Consider the following 15,344-nt stretch of genomic DNA (forward strand, 5'->3'; position numbering starts at 1 on the left):
TGGTGGCGGCCTGCATCTAGCGCCTTCTTGCTACCTTTATGAGGTCGTCGGTCCACCTTGTGGGTGGACATCCTACGCTGCGCTTTCCGGTACGTGGCCTCCACTCCAGAACCTTGCTGCCTCATCGGCCGTCAGTTATGCATACACCGATCCACTATTCTATTAATTATCTTTATTACACTGTCAATCTAGATTGTTTTCATAGTCACTCCGCTCTTAGATTATATTTAATTGGTAGAAAGTGATTTATTGGGCATTTCGCTCAATTCAAACATTTCCCATTTCCCTATCAATAAAATAATAGTATTAAAGGCTCAAAGAGACAATCTATCTGAAATAAACGGCTTTATTTCCGTCGGCGTTCGTCTTGCTCAAAGAAAGTAATATAACTTAGTACTTTGTTTGAGTTAAACTCCAATTTCGTCGTATGTTTTTTGGTGGTGTCAACGAAACGTTTGACTTATTATTATGGACGGCGACTTGTCTTCAAAAAATGGTTTTGTTTTTATATTTCATATTCAATCAGATCCCACGCATAAGTCTATCCCCGTGAATCATAATGCATACCATTAGGTTTAATGTAATATTTTACCAATTAAACACCGTTATAGGTACTTAGTTTGATATGAATTCTATTTAATGCCTACTTTACGGATCCATAAGCACGACGTCATCAAAAAAGCATGCTCTTCTAACTAATCTTGTCAAAAATAAATGAAGACAATCCGATTACGTGGATTGCCACAGGCCGGTTTTCCATAATTCAAACCTTGTCCAAATCCGGATTTCAACTGTCGAATTTGAGTCTGTTTTCGATCAAATATCCATAATTTTTTATACACTTAAATATTGTTTAAATGTAAAAAAAATGTTAAATCATCGAAACTTCGAAATATTTCAACCAAAACATATTGAAAATTGACAGTCGACAGACGATTATTTATAGAAAATCGGCAATAGTGATCCCAAATGCTTTAACTTGAAGTTCCTATTCTCGGTAAAGTTTCCGTAAATGGGGCATTCCTGGAACGCTGAGATTATTTGATTACATATCCCTAAGGTGCTGAGACAATAACACTTTAAATAGCCACTTATTTGTTTAAGGGAGGATTATTCTACAATAGGTTTAGCACTAAACTCAGTCAGAGCCTGAGGTATGGAAGTGGCACGGGTGGGGTGACATTGACGTATTATGACGTTTCAGATCATACAGGGTGGCCCAGAAGAAAGTTCACTTTTGAAAATTCAAGAAAACGAAAACTGTACATTTGTATAGAACTTTAACTATTGCAATTTAAATGAAATTTAATGCAATTTATTTGTAAATTTACCTTTGTTAAATTACATCGCCCAGGAGATTTCCTTGACGCTTACAACATTCGACCAACATACATCAAAATCTTGAAATGCGTTCGTTAGAATTACCTCGAAAACTATTTTCAATTTTTTGCCGAATGTTCAGCTTCAGTTGCTGCATGGTTGTTGGACTATAAAAGTATACTCTATTCTTAATATAACACCACAAAAAAGAATTTTCTGGAGTGAGATCAGGGCTTCCTGGTGGTCAGGAGCTGTCACCCCTGCCTGAAATTATATTTTTGTGGGAACATGTCTCTTACCATCTAAATGCTCTCATTTGAAGTGTGACACGTAGCCCCATCTTGATGAAACCAAGTGCTCCGGTCATAGCCTTGCGAATCTTGCAGCTTTGAAATAAAAAGCTTTTCAGCCTACCAGTATAGCGCTCTCAAAAAATAATCATCCTTTCAATGCAACAAACCATCATCATCCTGAATCCATTCCGAGGTAACTCTAACGAAAATTTTCCAAAATTTTGATGTATGTTGACCGAATGTTGTAAACGTCAAGGGAATCACATGTACGATAAAATTTATAAAAGAAAGTAAATTTTAAAATAAATTGCACTAAAGGACAATGGGCAAAATGGTACCCGGCTCCAATAGATATGCTTCTAGTGTGGTTTGAAAGGTCTTACCAAGACGAACAACTTTTACTATGCCCACCAGCCTCAGATCTGGTTGTGTACGAAGATAGACATACTTTTTGTGTAACCTAAGTATCATACGTGTCCATCGTATGGTACTCGTACTTAGGTTATGCGAGCATGAAGTATTTACTGCTCCAGCATCCTTCCTTAACTCTTTAATTATTGATAGGGATAATTATGAAATAAATATTTTTATTTGAATGACATTTCCATACCAAATGTCAATTTAAGCCAGAGTTCAACTAGGGTGTAACTTTTATTAATTGACGGGTTAGAGTTTTATTACTTCTTAAGGGTTTTATTATGGGTTGCTAAAGCGAATAAACCCACAAGACAAAATAAGTCCACCCACAAGATGGACCGACGACCTCATAAAGGTAGCGGGAAGGCGCTGGATGCAGGCCGCCACCAACCGGCCACTGTGGAAATCATTGGGGGAGGCCTATGTTCAACTGGACGTCATATGGTTAAAATGATCATGATGATGATGATGTAAGCGAATAAAGGGCTAATAGCTTGGGTAGTTCATCGTAGGTATAATCCTTTCCTTTTCAATGTTTCTTTTAGTTATATTAATAGATTCTAGTCATAGTACATACTGGTATACATAGATGATTGTGTTATACTTTCATTTATAATACTTAGTGGAATTACTGCTTTCAAAACATGAATTAGAACTGGCCCCATAGCAGACATTTTCCTACATGTAAAGGCCTTTTGAAATATATATTGGTTATGGTTATTGGAGCGGGTACCACTTTCCATACATTTGTGCCCATCATCCTTTCCTTTAAATTGCAATAGTTAAAGTTCTACAAAAATGTACAGTTTTCGTTTCCTTGAATTTTCAAAAGTGAACTTTCTTCTGGGCCAACCTGTATAAATCTGAAGGAGATCTGAAGTCTCGCTGACATTTGACGTTATAAAAACACCCTCTCGCGCCGCTCCCATATCTTAAGCACCGAGTTCAGCGCTAGACCTGGTGCTCAGTAAATAACCGCCCAAAGTCTGAAGGCAAGTTTAAAATTAGTTAGAGATTTCCATTAGTGAAGTCGATGTAGACAACATCAAACCACATCAAGTGGATTGCCGGAATGTTCGGCTAACTTTTAACTAACAAATAATTTGCGACTGATGTTACATGGAAGTTTCAGGTAACAGGGAGCATCTAAACTAATTTATATGTTTATTCTAGAATACATGAGTAAATACTCGAAGAGTTAGTTTTGTGTATCAACATCAATACAAGGGCAAGAGTGGCAGCAGGTGCCATTTATATTTATTTAATCTTTAACGCACGTAAGAAAATGTACAAATTACGGACCTAATGAATAAAATAATTCTCTCTCAGTCAACCACAGGACAGAAAGAGAAATTATCAAATAAGTTCCATACCATATCCTATTTTCAGACATCCTATCATCTAAAGCCTGGTCCGTGAGCACGTAGAATCCCGTCTAATGACCCCAAGCTGCCCATCCTTGTCGCTTGCACGCATTATGTTGCTGTCGCGCTCGCACACTCACTGCAGGCGCGCGTCGCACAGTCGCGACAGCAATATAATTACGCGCGAGCGATAAGGATGGGTAGCTTGGGGTCATTGGACGGGATTCTACGTGCTCACGGACCAGGCTTTAGACAGTTTTTTATCTAAACTAAAAAGCAAAAAACGCAAAAAGACTAATGCTCGTTTTCACCATCAATCCCTAATTTTTAAGTGACCCCTATGAAAACAAAATTCCTGTTATGTGTTACCATAGGGGTCACTTAAAAATTAGGGATTGATAGTGAAAAAGGGCATAACTGTCTTATTACTAAACATTTCTCAAAACAAGTTTCAAACTTTCTAACAACTTACTGTTTTGGCCTATACAAATCCAACTAATGAAGGCTCACATGAGACTATTTTTGAGATTGAAACGGGCCTTTGATAACGAGAGTGTATCCCATCACTGCCGACTAGGGATTGGTCGTGATCGGCCATTTTATCGCCTCCAAACTATAGAATGCGTAGTTCAATTAATTTATTCATGAACCATGCCCCATGGACGTCAAGAGGCAACCCTGGTACTAAATATAGAGTACCCTTTAATCAAATTTCGGTTCGTAACATTAGTAAATTAATACGAGTAGGTTTCGATTCATTACCTAGTGAGTAGTGATATAGCGAATCAATCAAAAAATAATAACTATGTAACAATTATGATGTAGCTGTTTTATATTATTTAATTTAGAAGCGATTACAAAACCAAATTGTCTACACACGTTAACATCTTTTATCATAATTATGCTCACAAACATTTATTACTCACTCATTTAAATAGAGTTTACTCAAATTATGATATCATCATCATTGTCATCAGGTAATTTAGCCTTCACTGCACGAGGAACACCCTCTAAATCATACTTGTGATGTATTTTTGTCTGTCTGTCTGTCTGTATGTTCCTTATAGAAACAAAAACTACTCGACGGATTTTAACGAAACTTGGTACAATTATTCTTCATACTCCTGGACAGGTTGTAGTCTACTTAGGAATTCCCACGGGAACGGGAATTAGCGGGAAAATCCTTTTAAATAAAAAATCTAAACCGCTTAAGTTAGACGCTTGAAATTTGGCATGCATGTAACCTTAGTAAACTTAAAGCTTAGTTACAACAGGATATTGCAAAATTCCCACGGGAACGGGAGTTAGCGGGAAAAAACATTTGTATGAAAAAATCTAAACCGCGTAAGATAGATGAAGGGGGTAAAACGGTATCCACGCGTACGAAGTCGCGGGCGGCCGCTAGTTATATTGATAAAACACATACCTCGCAGAAAAACGTAATAGGTACTTATCACGAAAAAAAGATATTATAAATACAGCTTTCTAGTTACGACTACGAAACCTGTTTCGGACATGTCAAGCATTACGACAGCTGAGCTAGATTTACTGAAGCGTCGGGGATTCGGAAGTCCGAAAAAGGATATCTTAATATTGAATGAGGAAAACTGTTGTAAAGAGCCATTGAAAACCGACAAGGCCGATTTCTACGAGAAAATACGCCATTTCAATATTGTAAAAAATGTCAGCAGTACATTTTCAGGGAAATTTTAAACATGAAAAACCTTTTTACTCTATATTCACTCGATTAACATTACTCTATGTAGATACATTCGTTTTAGATCGGTTATTGATACATACTAAGTCCTTTATTTATTAATACCTACATTAAATTATGTTACCTTAAAACGTTAGATTATAATCTAACCTAACCACCCACTGTTAGTTTATAATCTCACGCGTTATATTATAAACTGACGGAGCTCTCAATTTCACGTTGACATATCGTCAGTTGCAGGTTCACTTGGGGTAACTGACAACTTACAGTTTTTCAGTAGAGCCGTTTAAAGTTTTTTTTCGTCTTAAATTGGACATAACTTTTTTCCTATTTAACCTTTTTTGGATCTGTTTTTACAGAAATGCTTAGAATTCTACGCGGTTTTAGGTTAAAAAGAATTATGTAATATGTCTTAGTTAAGGAAATAAATTGCAGTTACACCAATGTATTTTTGTACTTTTGACAGTTACACTAATTTTACACCATACTTTTGGAAAAAAACATAGGTCAAATTGGTGTAAGTACTGCCCAAATTAAAATAATTTGATGTTTTTGCTGGGATTTGTTTACTTAGTTGCTGTATAATTTATGTAAAAGTATTAAACAATAAGAGAATTCATGAAAAAAATAACATTTTGTCGTTTTCTTTGTTTTTTATTTTATTTTATTAGAAGTAACTTTTATTTTATTCATTAAAAAATGTTAAAAAAAGCCATGGGAATCAAGAAAATATGTGTATTTAATTTTTTTAAGACAGAAATATTGAAATAACTAAAGTATTACTGTGAAACTAAGTAATTTCAATATTTTTTTAAGCTTTGACTTACCAATACCGTATTTAGCTCTGCGGGGCAACTTAAACTGAAAACAAAATGGATTTAATTTCCCACCTCTTTATAGCAATGTTGAATTAAGGTCATGAGTACTACAACAGTAAAAGTAACAGAGTAACAACAGGTTAATGTTAGCAACGCGCAGTGACGCCTAGTTGGCTGGATAGTTGCTTAATTTCAATTATTTTTTTTGTTGAGCTAACTTTAACTTCTTTAACTGATACTGCTGGTATAATAATAATGTAATATGCCTTAAAACTTTCTAAATTCCTATTTTATTTCATGTTATAAACCTTAGCAAATCAGTGTAATTGCAAAGTTTTGTAGCAAAATTTTTACATTATTACAGATACACCAATTCAACCTGGTAAAATTATTACAATGTCAGTTACACCAAAATTGTGAAGGAAATCTGAAAAGTTCACACCTGAAAATGTCCGTGTAATTGTAATTTTTTTAAAGCTAGAATTTTTTTACGTATACCATTCGAAAGAGCAGAAAAAACTAAGAAAAACTGTATATTTAACTCAAAAACCGTATTTTGTCAGTTACCCCAAGTGAACCTGCAACTGACGATATACGAAAGACGGTTGTTGTTGTAAATCAAGCACAACACGGTTTTAATAAGAGTTATTTAAAAAAATGTGTGTCCTGAAATGTGCTGCCGATTGTACGTACATAAATATTTGTTTTGGTTCACACGCGTATAATCTTTGAGCACATATTTGGCATTAAATAACATTAATTAAAATACAGACATTTTAATTAGACAGATAAAAACCGCATTATCTCTGAAGGTCTTCTTTCACGTGTAGTCTGAAGTTTGGGTATGTAAAGTGTAAAAAGTGCTGTGTAACTACTATGCTATCAGGCATGTTGCTGGTTTATTTGCAAATTCATCATCATCATCATTATCATTTCATCCATAGGACGTCCACTGCTGAACATAGGCTTCCCCCAATGATTTCCACAATGCCCGGTTGGTGACGGCCTGCATCCAGCGCCTTCCTTAATTATTTGCAAATTCCTTCATAAATATTCATCTGCCGACATAAATTGGAATTTAAATGAAACAACTGTTTTTCAAACTCAAAAGTAAATATTTTACTTTCAAACACGTGAATTTGCCCAGTTCAATCAATGTACGGTTCCACGCGCCGTTTCCACGTATGTATAGCCAGGTGTCATGTTAATCAATAGGTAAACCAATTGGGATTAACACTAAGTTAATTTATGTCACCATATTGATGAGCCATATCGATATAATGTATCAAGTGAAATTTGTACCATTATCACCAATTAATATTGTTGCCTATAACCTGAAAGAGCCTTTTTTAAACTACTCAATCAGCAACTAATTGTTAACAATACCAAATCGCAATTTATAGCGAATATCACGTAGTCCACAGAACACTATCATTCAGTGTCGCTGCAATAGTAAAAATATTTTGTTACTTGTTATTTGTACTATTAGGTACTACTGAATGTATTAATTTATTAAAAGTCGTATTTAATTATTTTATTTGTACTTCTTGTATCATTATAATCATTCATCCCGATAACATTTAGTGTAGTTAATTTTCTTAGCAACTTCGCTAGGAAAATATAATACCTGTTTTTATCAACCGACTAATTAGTACAAGAGCATTGTCATATTCCTAATGACGTTGGTCTAATTATCATTTTTGAATCACACCACGTGTGACGTAATTAAAAAACCACCTCTTTTAAGGCGTCATAATATTTTCCCGTATTTCCATTGAGAATATCAGCTCTTAGCATATGCATATCAAGTCCTCTGAAAGTTTTTGAAATGCATAACAATTGTTCTAAGACAGTAGGTCTCACACAGTCTAGGCTAAAAAGATTATGCAGTGCACGAAAACAAGATAGCTGTGATGTGAGTATGAAAATATTTCAGTTTCACAAGGTGTTACTAGTAGATCGATGTATCTCATGCATAATTCATGTTGCATCACTTGCAGTCAGTTAAGTTATATGAAACTGAGAACAAGGTGAGCAAGAATTTGAAATTTCAGGCAGAAATATTTTTTGTTACTTTGAATGGTTTTCTGCTATTTTTGACCTTTAATTGAAACGGAGGACGAAAATTGAATCAAAGAGCGAGGTTTCGTTTTTACCACAAAGAAAATGATGCATTGGTCTTGGCTTGCTTTTCCTGATGAAAAGTAATTACACTGGTCAACAAAAAAAATAAAATTGTTTGTTTCCTGTGATTTTTTTCTGTTTCTATCTCAAATTGACGCATATTTTTTAAATATGGCAACAGTTTTTCTCTAACAGCTTTTGTTTTTAAGTTATAGCTCTCTACCCTCATTTAATATTTTTACTTAGATTTTTGATTTAATTGGACAAAAAAACATATTTTGTTGGTGTTTTCGATATTGCTTCGTTATGAAGATGTTGTGTGCTTAATCCAGATGGCTTCTGCTATGTTTGTGGTAAATATAATATTTGAAAAACATCGAAAACCTCTATCGGACTTAATGAAAACTGCGTAACATCGACACTTTCATATAAATATTTGAAATTAAGTAATCAAGACCACAAATGGGTCATTTGTGTTCTGAGAATAGGTCAACATCTTTTAGGCCAACAAGGGGGCTACACAAAATTCCTGTTCCATGTGTCTCTGGAATAGTCGTAACAAACAATAGCATTGGTTATAAAAAATTTGACCAGTGCGGCTTCCCGCACACACAACTTTTAGCTCTTCAGCTAAAGTTGATACAAACAATTTTATAAACGTGCCTTTAGTTAGCCAAGTCCGTATCACCGTACTTCCACCACTTTATATTAAGCTCGGCATCTTGAAACAGTTTGTGAAGGCGCTTGACAAAAGTGACGAATGTTTTAATTTTCTTTCACGCAGTTTTTCAGGATTAAGCGCAGCCAATTTAAAAGCTGGTAATTTTTGATGGGACTCACATTAGGCAACTGGTGAATGATCGTAATTTTAAGAAATCAATGAGTGAAGTCCAGTCCTAAGCTTAATTTTTTTTTTTTGTTATAAGTAATTTCCTAAGCAAAAAGAGATTGTTGAGAGCATGCTATCCAACTTGCAAGAGCTAGGGTGCAACATGGGCATAAAAATACACTTCATGTACTCGCATGAACATCGATTTCCACAAAATGTGGGTGATTTTAGTGAGGAGCAGGATAAAAGTTTTCATTGGAATTTTCTGACAATGGGAGAAGGTTATCAGGGGCGTGGTGCTCATATATGAATGGCAGACCATTGCTGGAGTTTGCAACAAGATCTACTCAAACTTGCCTATTCAAGGAAATCATATAAAAGATCATTTGCTAGTGTTCAATAGAAATTTTATTAGCACAATGTATAATTTTTCGTATTTTTTTGTCAAAATAATAAAACTCTATATTTTAAAAAGTAAAGCTGTTGGCGATCTCCCAGTATTTTTTTCATAATCAGGGCCATAGAAATACCCAAAAACAGAAAAAAAATTAAAGGAAAAAAAACATGTGTTGACCAGTGTTATCAGACCGAAAGTGAAGGCGAAATAAAATGAGTCAAATAGTTCATGATACGGATACCCAAGGTGGCCAAAAGTTGAGAACACAATCTTTCCAATTATCGCAAAGTACGTAATTGCAAATTTTATGGCTACTTTGGATGTCAATAATTATTTGACGCTGACGCTGATTTTTATGTGTATGTATTTAAATAGGTGACTTCTGATAAATCTTCTTCTTAGTCGGGCACTCTTGTCAGAGTGGTCGTGGTTGCGCTGACGAGGTACATGGTGGGGTGATGTCATCTCCGAGGGTAGCTCTCCTGGCGATGTGCTTCCATTTCTGACGGTTAGAGGCGTCGTGAGTACATTGGACCATGGTGGACTCAGTGGCCTTCGTGATGGCGTCTATCCAGCGGGTTGGCGATCGACCGCGTGCTCTCCTGCCTTCCACCTGGCCCTGAACTACCAGTCTCTCTATCGAGTTCTCATTTTTAGAGACGTTTCTGATAAATACGTCGTTAGATAATGGGTCTAAATAAGTAACATTTTATTATTGAAAAGGTATCACTTGTGGAAAATTTACTGAGCTCAATATCAAAGAGCTTTGAATACTGAAATAGAAATCCTCTAAACTTTCAGTGTTCTTGCCTTTTCAGCTATCAAAGTTAATGGTATAAAATAAAATACTAGACTTTCCAACAATATTAATCGAGCATATTCGTGACTTGTAGTAATTTGATAAATGAGGTTTGATATTTGTAATTTTGCTGAAGTTAACTCTATCAAAATTTATGGTGATTTACAAGAAATAGCAACGATCAAATAAATCACTTCAGTTGACGTGGTGATCAATTATATTATTATTTACATTTATTTTATGAATAGGGATCGTATTTCACGTTCGTGGAAATAATTTTATGATACTGAATATTATTTATTTCTGTAGATTAATGTGTTTAAGAAATGGGCAAAGGTTTATTCCGCTTAAAAATTGTAAGCTCCTTTTCCAGGAAAGATTTTGAGAGAGTTCAAGTAGATTTGTAATTGAAACGACATCAAATAACTGGCAATATTATTTTACATTGTCTTTTTGGAAATGTTGGGCCAGTTCATGGACCATAATTATCTCGATGTTAGTTGCCAAAGAAATGTTAATAATTCACAAAGTAATGATTTTCTATAGAAATGCACCTAGTTAAATATTTTCGATATTTTCCTATTTATCAATCTGTATTACATGGCAACCATTAAAATCACATAACGAGTGCGGTAATATCGCAAGCTTCGCAGCCCATTTTTCATGGACTCAAGCAATAAATCTAGAATCATGTTTCACTGTGGAAAAATGGCTATATTTAGTTTCACTCTTTTTAAAAATTTGCAGTGCACATTGGGATTGGGTATTGATAGCCATGCAAAAAGGTAAAATTCTGTTAGACTGAAACCGTTAGCTGTAATTAAAGGTAAAACTAAAGAAACAACAAAGGTAGAGAGGTGTCGTTTACCTTGTCAGAGTTTACAAGTCCTAGAAAAAAGTAGCAAAAAATGTACGCCCTGTGCATAATGTAATTTTTTAACGTCACCATTCAGGTTTTAGTATTTTTTATTAATCTATCTGCGATCAGCCATCAGCCTTTATCATATTGGATTGAATTGGTAATAATGACAGTTCCGGCTCTGCTCATCCCATGATGTGACACCTCGATTCTTTTACAATAAGTTTTCAGATTGATGTTATTCGCTTTCTCCTAAGCCTGAATGTAGACTAGAATTTAGAAGGGATGCAGCAAGTATATTTTCATGACGCTGAAGTATTTGTTTGTAAGCTTTACAGGACTCTTCTACAACCTCTTTGACGTTTGGTGTCTCTAGGTATTCATGCACTTCAGTGGACTTTGTAAACCAAGGTGCACAGCTCAAGAATTTCAATTCTTTATTTTGAAAACGTTGAATTTATTTCTACAAGAGAATATTTACCTACGTACCTACATGTAAAATACATTTACCTTTTTCGTAGCCCAGTTGTTTTTGCAACACAGCTCGGTGGAGTTCGCTTGTAAAATTGGAGTGGTTGGTATAAGATGACCCGTTTTGCAGCTTCCTTGTCGTGTCACTGCGAATAAAAGCAAACGTCAGGCGTTGGGATGGTATTAAAGCACGTACAAGTCAGTTCCATTGTACATTTATAGTCGACTTCACATCAGAACGAAAATGTGTAAGACATTTTTGTTTCAAAATATAACTTATAAGTACAGTAGGTAATATGGCTTTAATATTTAGTTTTACGTGCCGTCGTTTGCACAAATAAAAACTATAATATCAAATATGGTGGTGTTTAAGGGAAGGAAAATTAATGAAAAACTGAAATAAATAATTATGGAAATAACCTTTAGCTAGAGTAACTTTCTTCTGAAAAATGTATAAATTATTATCTTAACAAACGGATAAAGCAGGCATTACTAAAGTTGAAAATAACAATAAATAACACAATAATAATTATTGTGTTTAAACTTTCGAGTTGCAAACGCCTTGCAAATAATTATTTATTATTGCCTAATCGCGTATTGCGTTTACCACTCATGATTAAGATTCAATTAATTAAATTACAACAAATGCAAATCGCTGTGTGAGAAGGGATCCAGAAAGAGATAAATAAAAAGCGTTTGGCTTTCTAGACAGAGACTAATGATGACAAAGGGGAACTAATCCACTGTTAAAGTGTTTGCTAAATAGCAAAAACTGATACTCTTTGTGAAGCTTTACTTTCAAAGGGAAAGAAAGAAAATGTAAACTATAAAACTCCTTTCTTAACCCTACAGTGGTCGCGCGGATTACACCCGTAATCCACTCGTGCAAATTGTCGAATATTTTGAAATCGGTCAACGCGATCGTTTTGATTCTTCGTGTACTTTAAGTTGCATAGTCGAAGATCACACTTAATGACGTGTGAGCGCCAGGTTGCTTGTGTATGTGTCGCAGGAGCCCCGTAAATGCCGATGGTCTACCCGTGTAATCCGCGCGACCAATTACGTAAGTATTTTTTAAGTTACCTTTTTTACTTAATGTGTTTGTTTTTGCATTATTAGTGTAAATTAATGCTTTATAATAAATAATTACGGCATAAGTATGTATTTACATTTGTGTTTTCAATAAAATCATTGTATTTCAGATAAATATCATGAACAATAGACAAAAAGCACAAATTGCAGAATGGCTAGAAGTAATTGACAATGAAAGCGTATCTTCTGGCGAATCTTCGGTTTCTGATGAAGAAGTGCACATTCTTCCACAAGAGAACAAGTTTCTCGGACCAGTGATTAGCCATCTAACTCAGAACCATTACAGCGGAGTTTTTTAGGTCGCTACTTTGACTGTGGAAGAAAGCGAAATCAAAGTACTGGAAATACTTATAATTCGTGCAACGAATTTATTTGTCCTTATCATTCCATGATGGCCTGTATCGCCTGTTCAAAATATAATTAATAAATAAGTGCAATTAGTACTGAATAATTTCTAAACTGCCAAAGTTGACATTTTCTTGATGCAAAATGATGATTTTTATGTTTTAGTTAATTTATAAAAACTGAGAAGAACTGCTCGTTTCTTTGTTTGATTATTTAATTAACTAATACATAACAATAAATATAAAAAATAAAGAAACATGTTTTTATAAAGAGATGTCTCCTTTTTTTACTCCATAAAATGGCTTACGCATGTAATCCGCGCGACCATTAACGTAATATTTTAGAGCGCGACCACCGTAGGGTTAATGACACAGCTGCCTATGGTCGTTGAAATAAATATTGCATTTTCATTATGGTGTGTCGAAATAAATATTGCAGTTTCATGTGTTAGGAACTTAGGTGTGACTAAGGAGCGAGTTCTGTTTTAGTCTATTCCACTTTGATCATCTGGATTTGATCACCCAGGTGATCAAAGTGGACCCCAAGCGACACTTTAGTGTCCTTTGTCCTGGTCCTGGGTGATCAAATCCAGGTGATCAAAATGGAATAGACCTCTGTTTTTAACCGGCTTTCAAAAGTTTCCCAATTCGTTGCTATCTTTTTTTCAGATCTGAACCGATTTGGAGAATTATTTTTTGTTTCGAAGCACTGCCAAACTGTTCCAATGAAAAATTCAAAAACGGTTCAGTTGTTTTATTGGCTGATGCTTGATAGAGTCAAGCATCTGCGAATATCTGAACGTAAATTGAGTTGCAAGTTGCAACTATAGTAACTTTTGTAACATGTATTAATTTGCTGGCTAACCACAAACTTATGCAAAGCATATAAATGAAAGTTTACATTGCATTTAAAGATAAAACTATTTTGTTAATTGCAACTCTGTTAAGTGATATTTGAATAATTTATGAGAAAGTTATTTCTAACTAAGAGGTCTTCAGCACTAGATGGAACGACCGTGCATATAAAATGTTGTAAAGTCAAATGTTTGTTTCTGAAAGCTTCTAAAAGTAGTTTTCATCTCAGCTAAGTATAGGAAGCTCTTAACGTGTATAGTTCTATATTTACCCCTATATTTAGTGCTTAGAGCTGTTATAGATACATACATTAAAATGAGAAAACGAGTTACATTATTTATAGTTTTTGAGGTGTGGCAAAATCAATGTATCGCATCGTTAATTTTTCGCCTTATGGCACGTGTACCTATACTTAAAAGCTTCAGTTGGTCCTATCGCGACTTAGAAACTAAATAGAACGAGTTATTTATACTTTGGGTGATATGAGAAAAATAATGTATCGGATGGTATATATTGCGACTTATGGCACCTTTATTAATTTTGGTCCCATCGCGACTTAAAGTCTAAATAGACACATAATTGGTGGCATTGAAAAGTTTGTGTTATTTGCGAATTTTCTTCTTCACCGTAAGTGTTTTTAATGAGTTATTTTAACGTCATTCTTATAGCTAAGCTTGTTCAAGTGCCTGCCCCAAAAAATCTGCTAGTAAGAAGGTATAAGTGTGTAGTGTGTGTGTAGCTTAAGAGAGTGTTGGCTTAAAGCCAAAACTTAACACGAGGTAGCTACAAAATCTTTGATGAAGCTTGACCCGTTTGCCTTTGACAAATTGAGGGTAGATTATCCGACAAAACTTTCAAGCTAATGTAGTAGAACAGTTACAATTTTACCTATCTAAAAAAGCAATTAGCAATGTACTATTTATTATTAAATACTTATCAATAAATATTCTGATATCCTGTTGCTGCGATACTCGTAACTAAAAGAGGCATGTTTATAGTTTTTTGTAAAATCATTCCTTCTTACTGCTTGCTTTCAAAAACTATGTAACGACTTAACGCTTTAATTTACTGGAAACTGAAAATATACGCAATTACCTGCAGAAAAATCATCTTACTTCGTAAACTATCAACACGCCTCTTCAAGTTACGAGTATCGTAGCAACATATCCTTTCATTTAAAATTACTTAAGTACAATATACATTCAATACTTACATATTTATAACGGTAACTCACTTTTTATTCGAAGTAACATTGCTAACTTTTTTACCATTTCCACAAATGTCTTTCCATAAATAAGCCTAATTCTATTCGCTCTCCCTGAGGGGTCTCTCTATCCCTGGTGACCTGTAATACAGGTTTTTTCTGAGAATTACATCAGGCACCAGTCTCTCACAAATATGGGTACACATTGATCCAGCATTATAATAGACCTAATTTAAGACGCATATGTATTTTGGAGAGATAAATAAACAAGTAAGTGCCTACAACAGCCTGAATAAGTAGCTATAATTAATGTGAAATATTATGTGCTCTTTGAAGCACAAAACACTTTGAATTACATGATAATCAGATATTATTAAGCAGAAAATTAAGAATTCTTATTCTTTTCTACTGAAATAGTAAGACACGGGTCTTAACGCGACG

General features: G+C 34.6%; 1 protein-coding gene across 1 annotated transcript in view; it reads right to left on the minus strand.

The window, feature by feature from the left end:
* The window catches only part of LOC135073390 (cholecystokinin receptor type A-like), an 80,097-nt gene that overhangs the window by 23,761 nt on the left and 40,992 nt on the right, over positions 1–15,344 (minus strand). Inside the window, exon 6 of the mRNA XM_063967549.1 lies at positions 11,448–11,554. Coding sequence (XP_063823619.1) covers positions 11,448–11,554 — 107 coding nt within the window. The remainder of the gene's footprint in view (positions 1–11,447; positions 11,555–15,344) is intronic.

The sequence above is a fragment of the Ostrinia nubilalis genome, chromosome 7, assembly GCF_963855985.1.
Source record: "Ostrinia nubilalis chromosome 7, ilOstNubi1.1, whole genome shotgun sequence".
Lineage (NCBI taxonomy): Eukaryota > Metazoa > Arthropoda > Insecta > Lepidoptera > Crambidae > Ostrinia > Ostrinia nubilalis.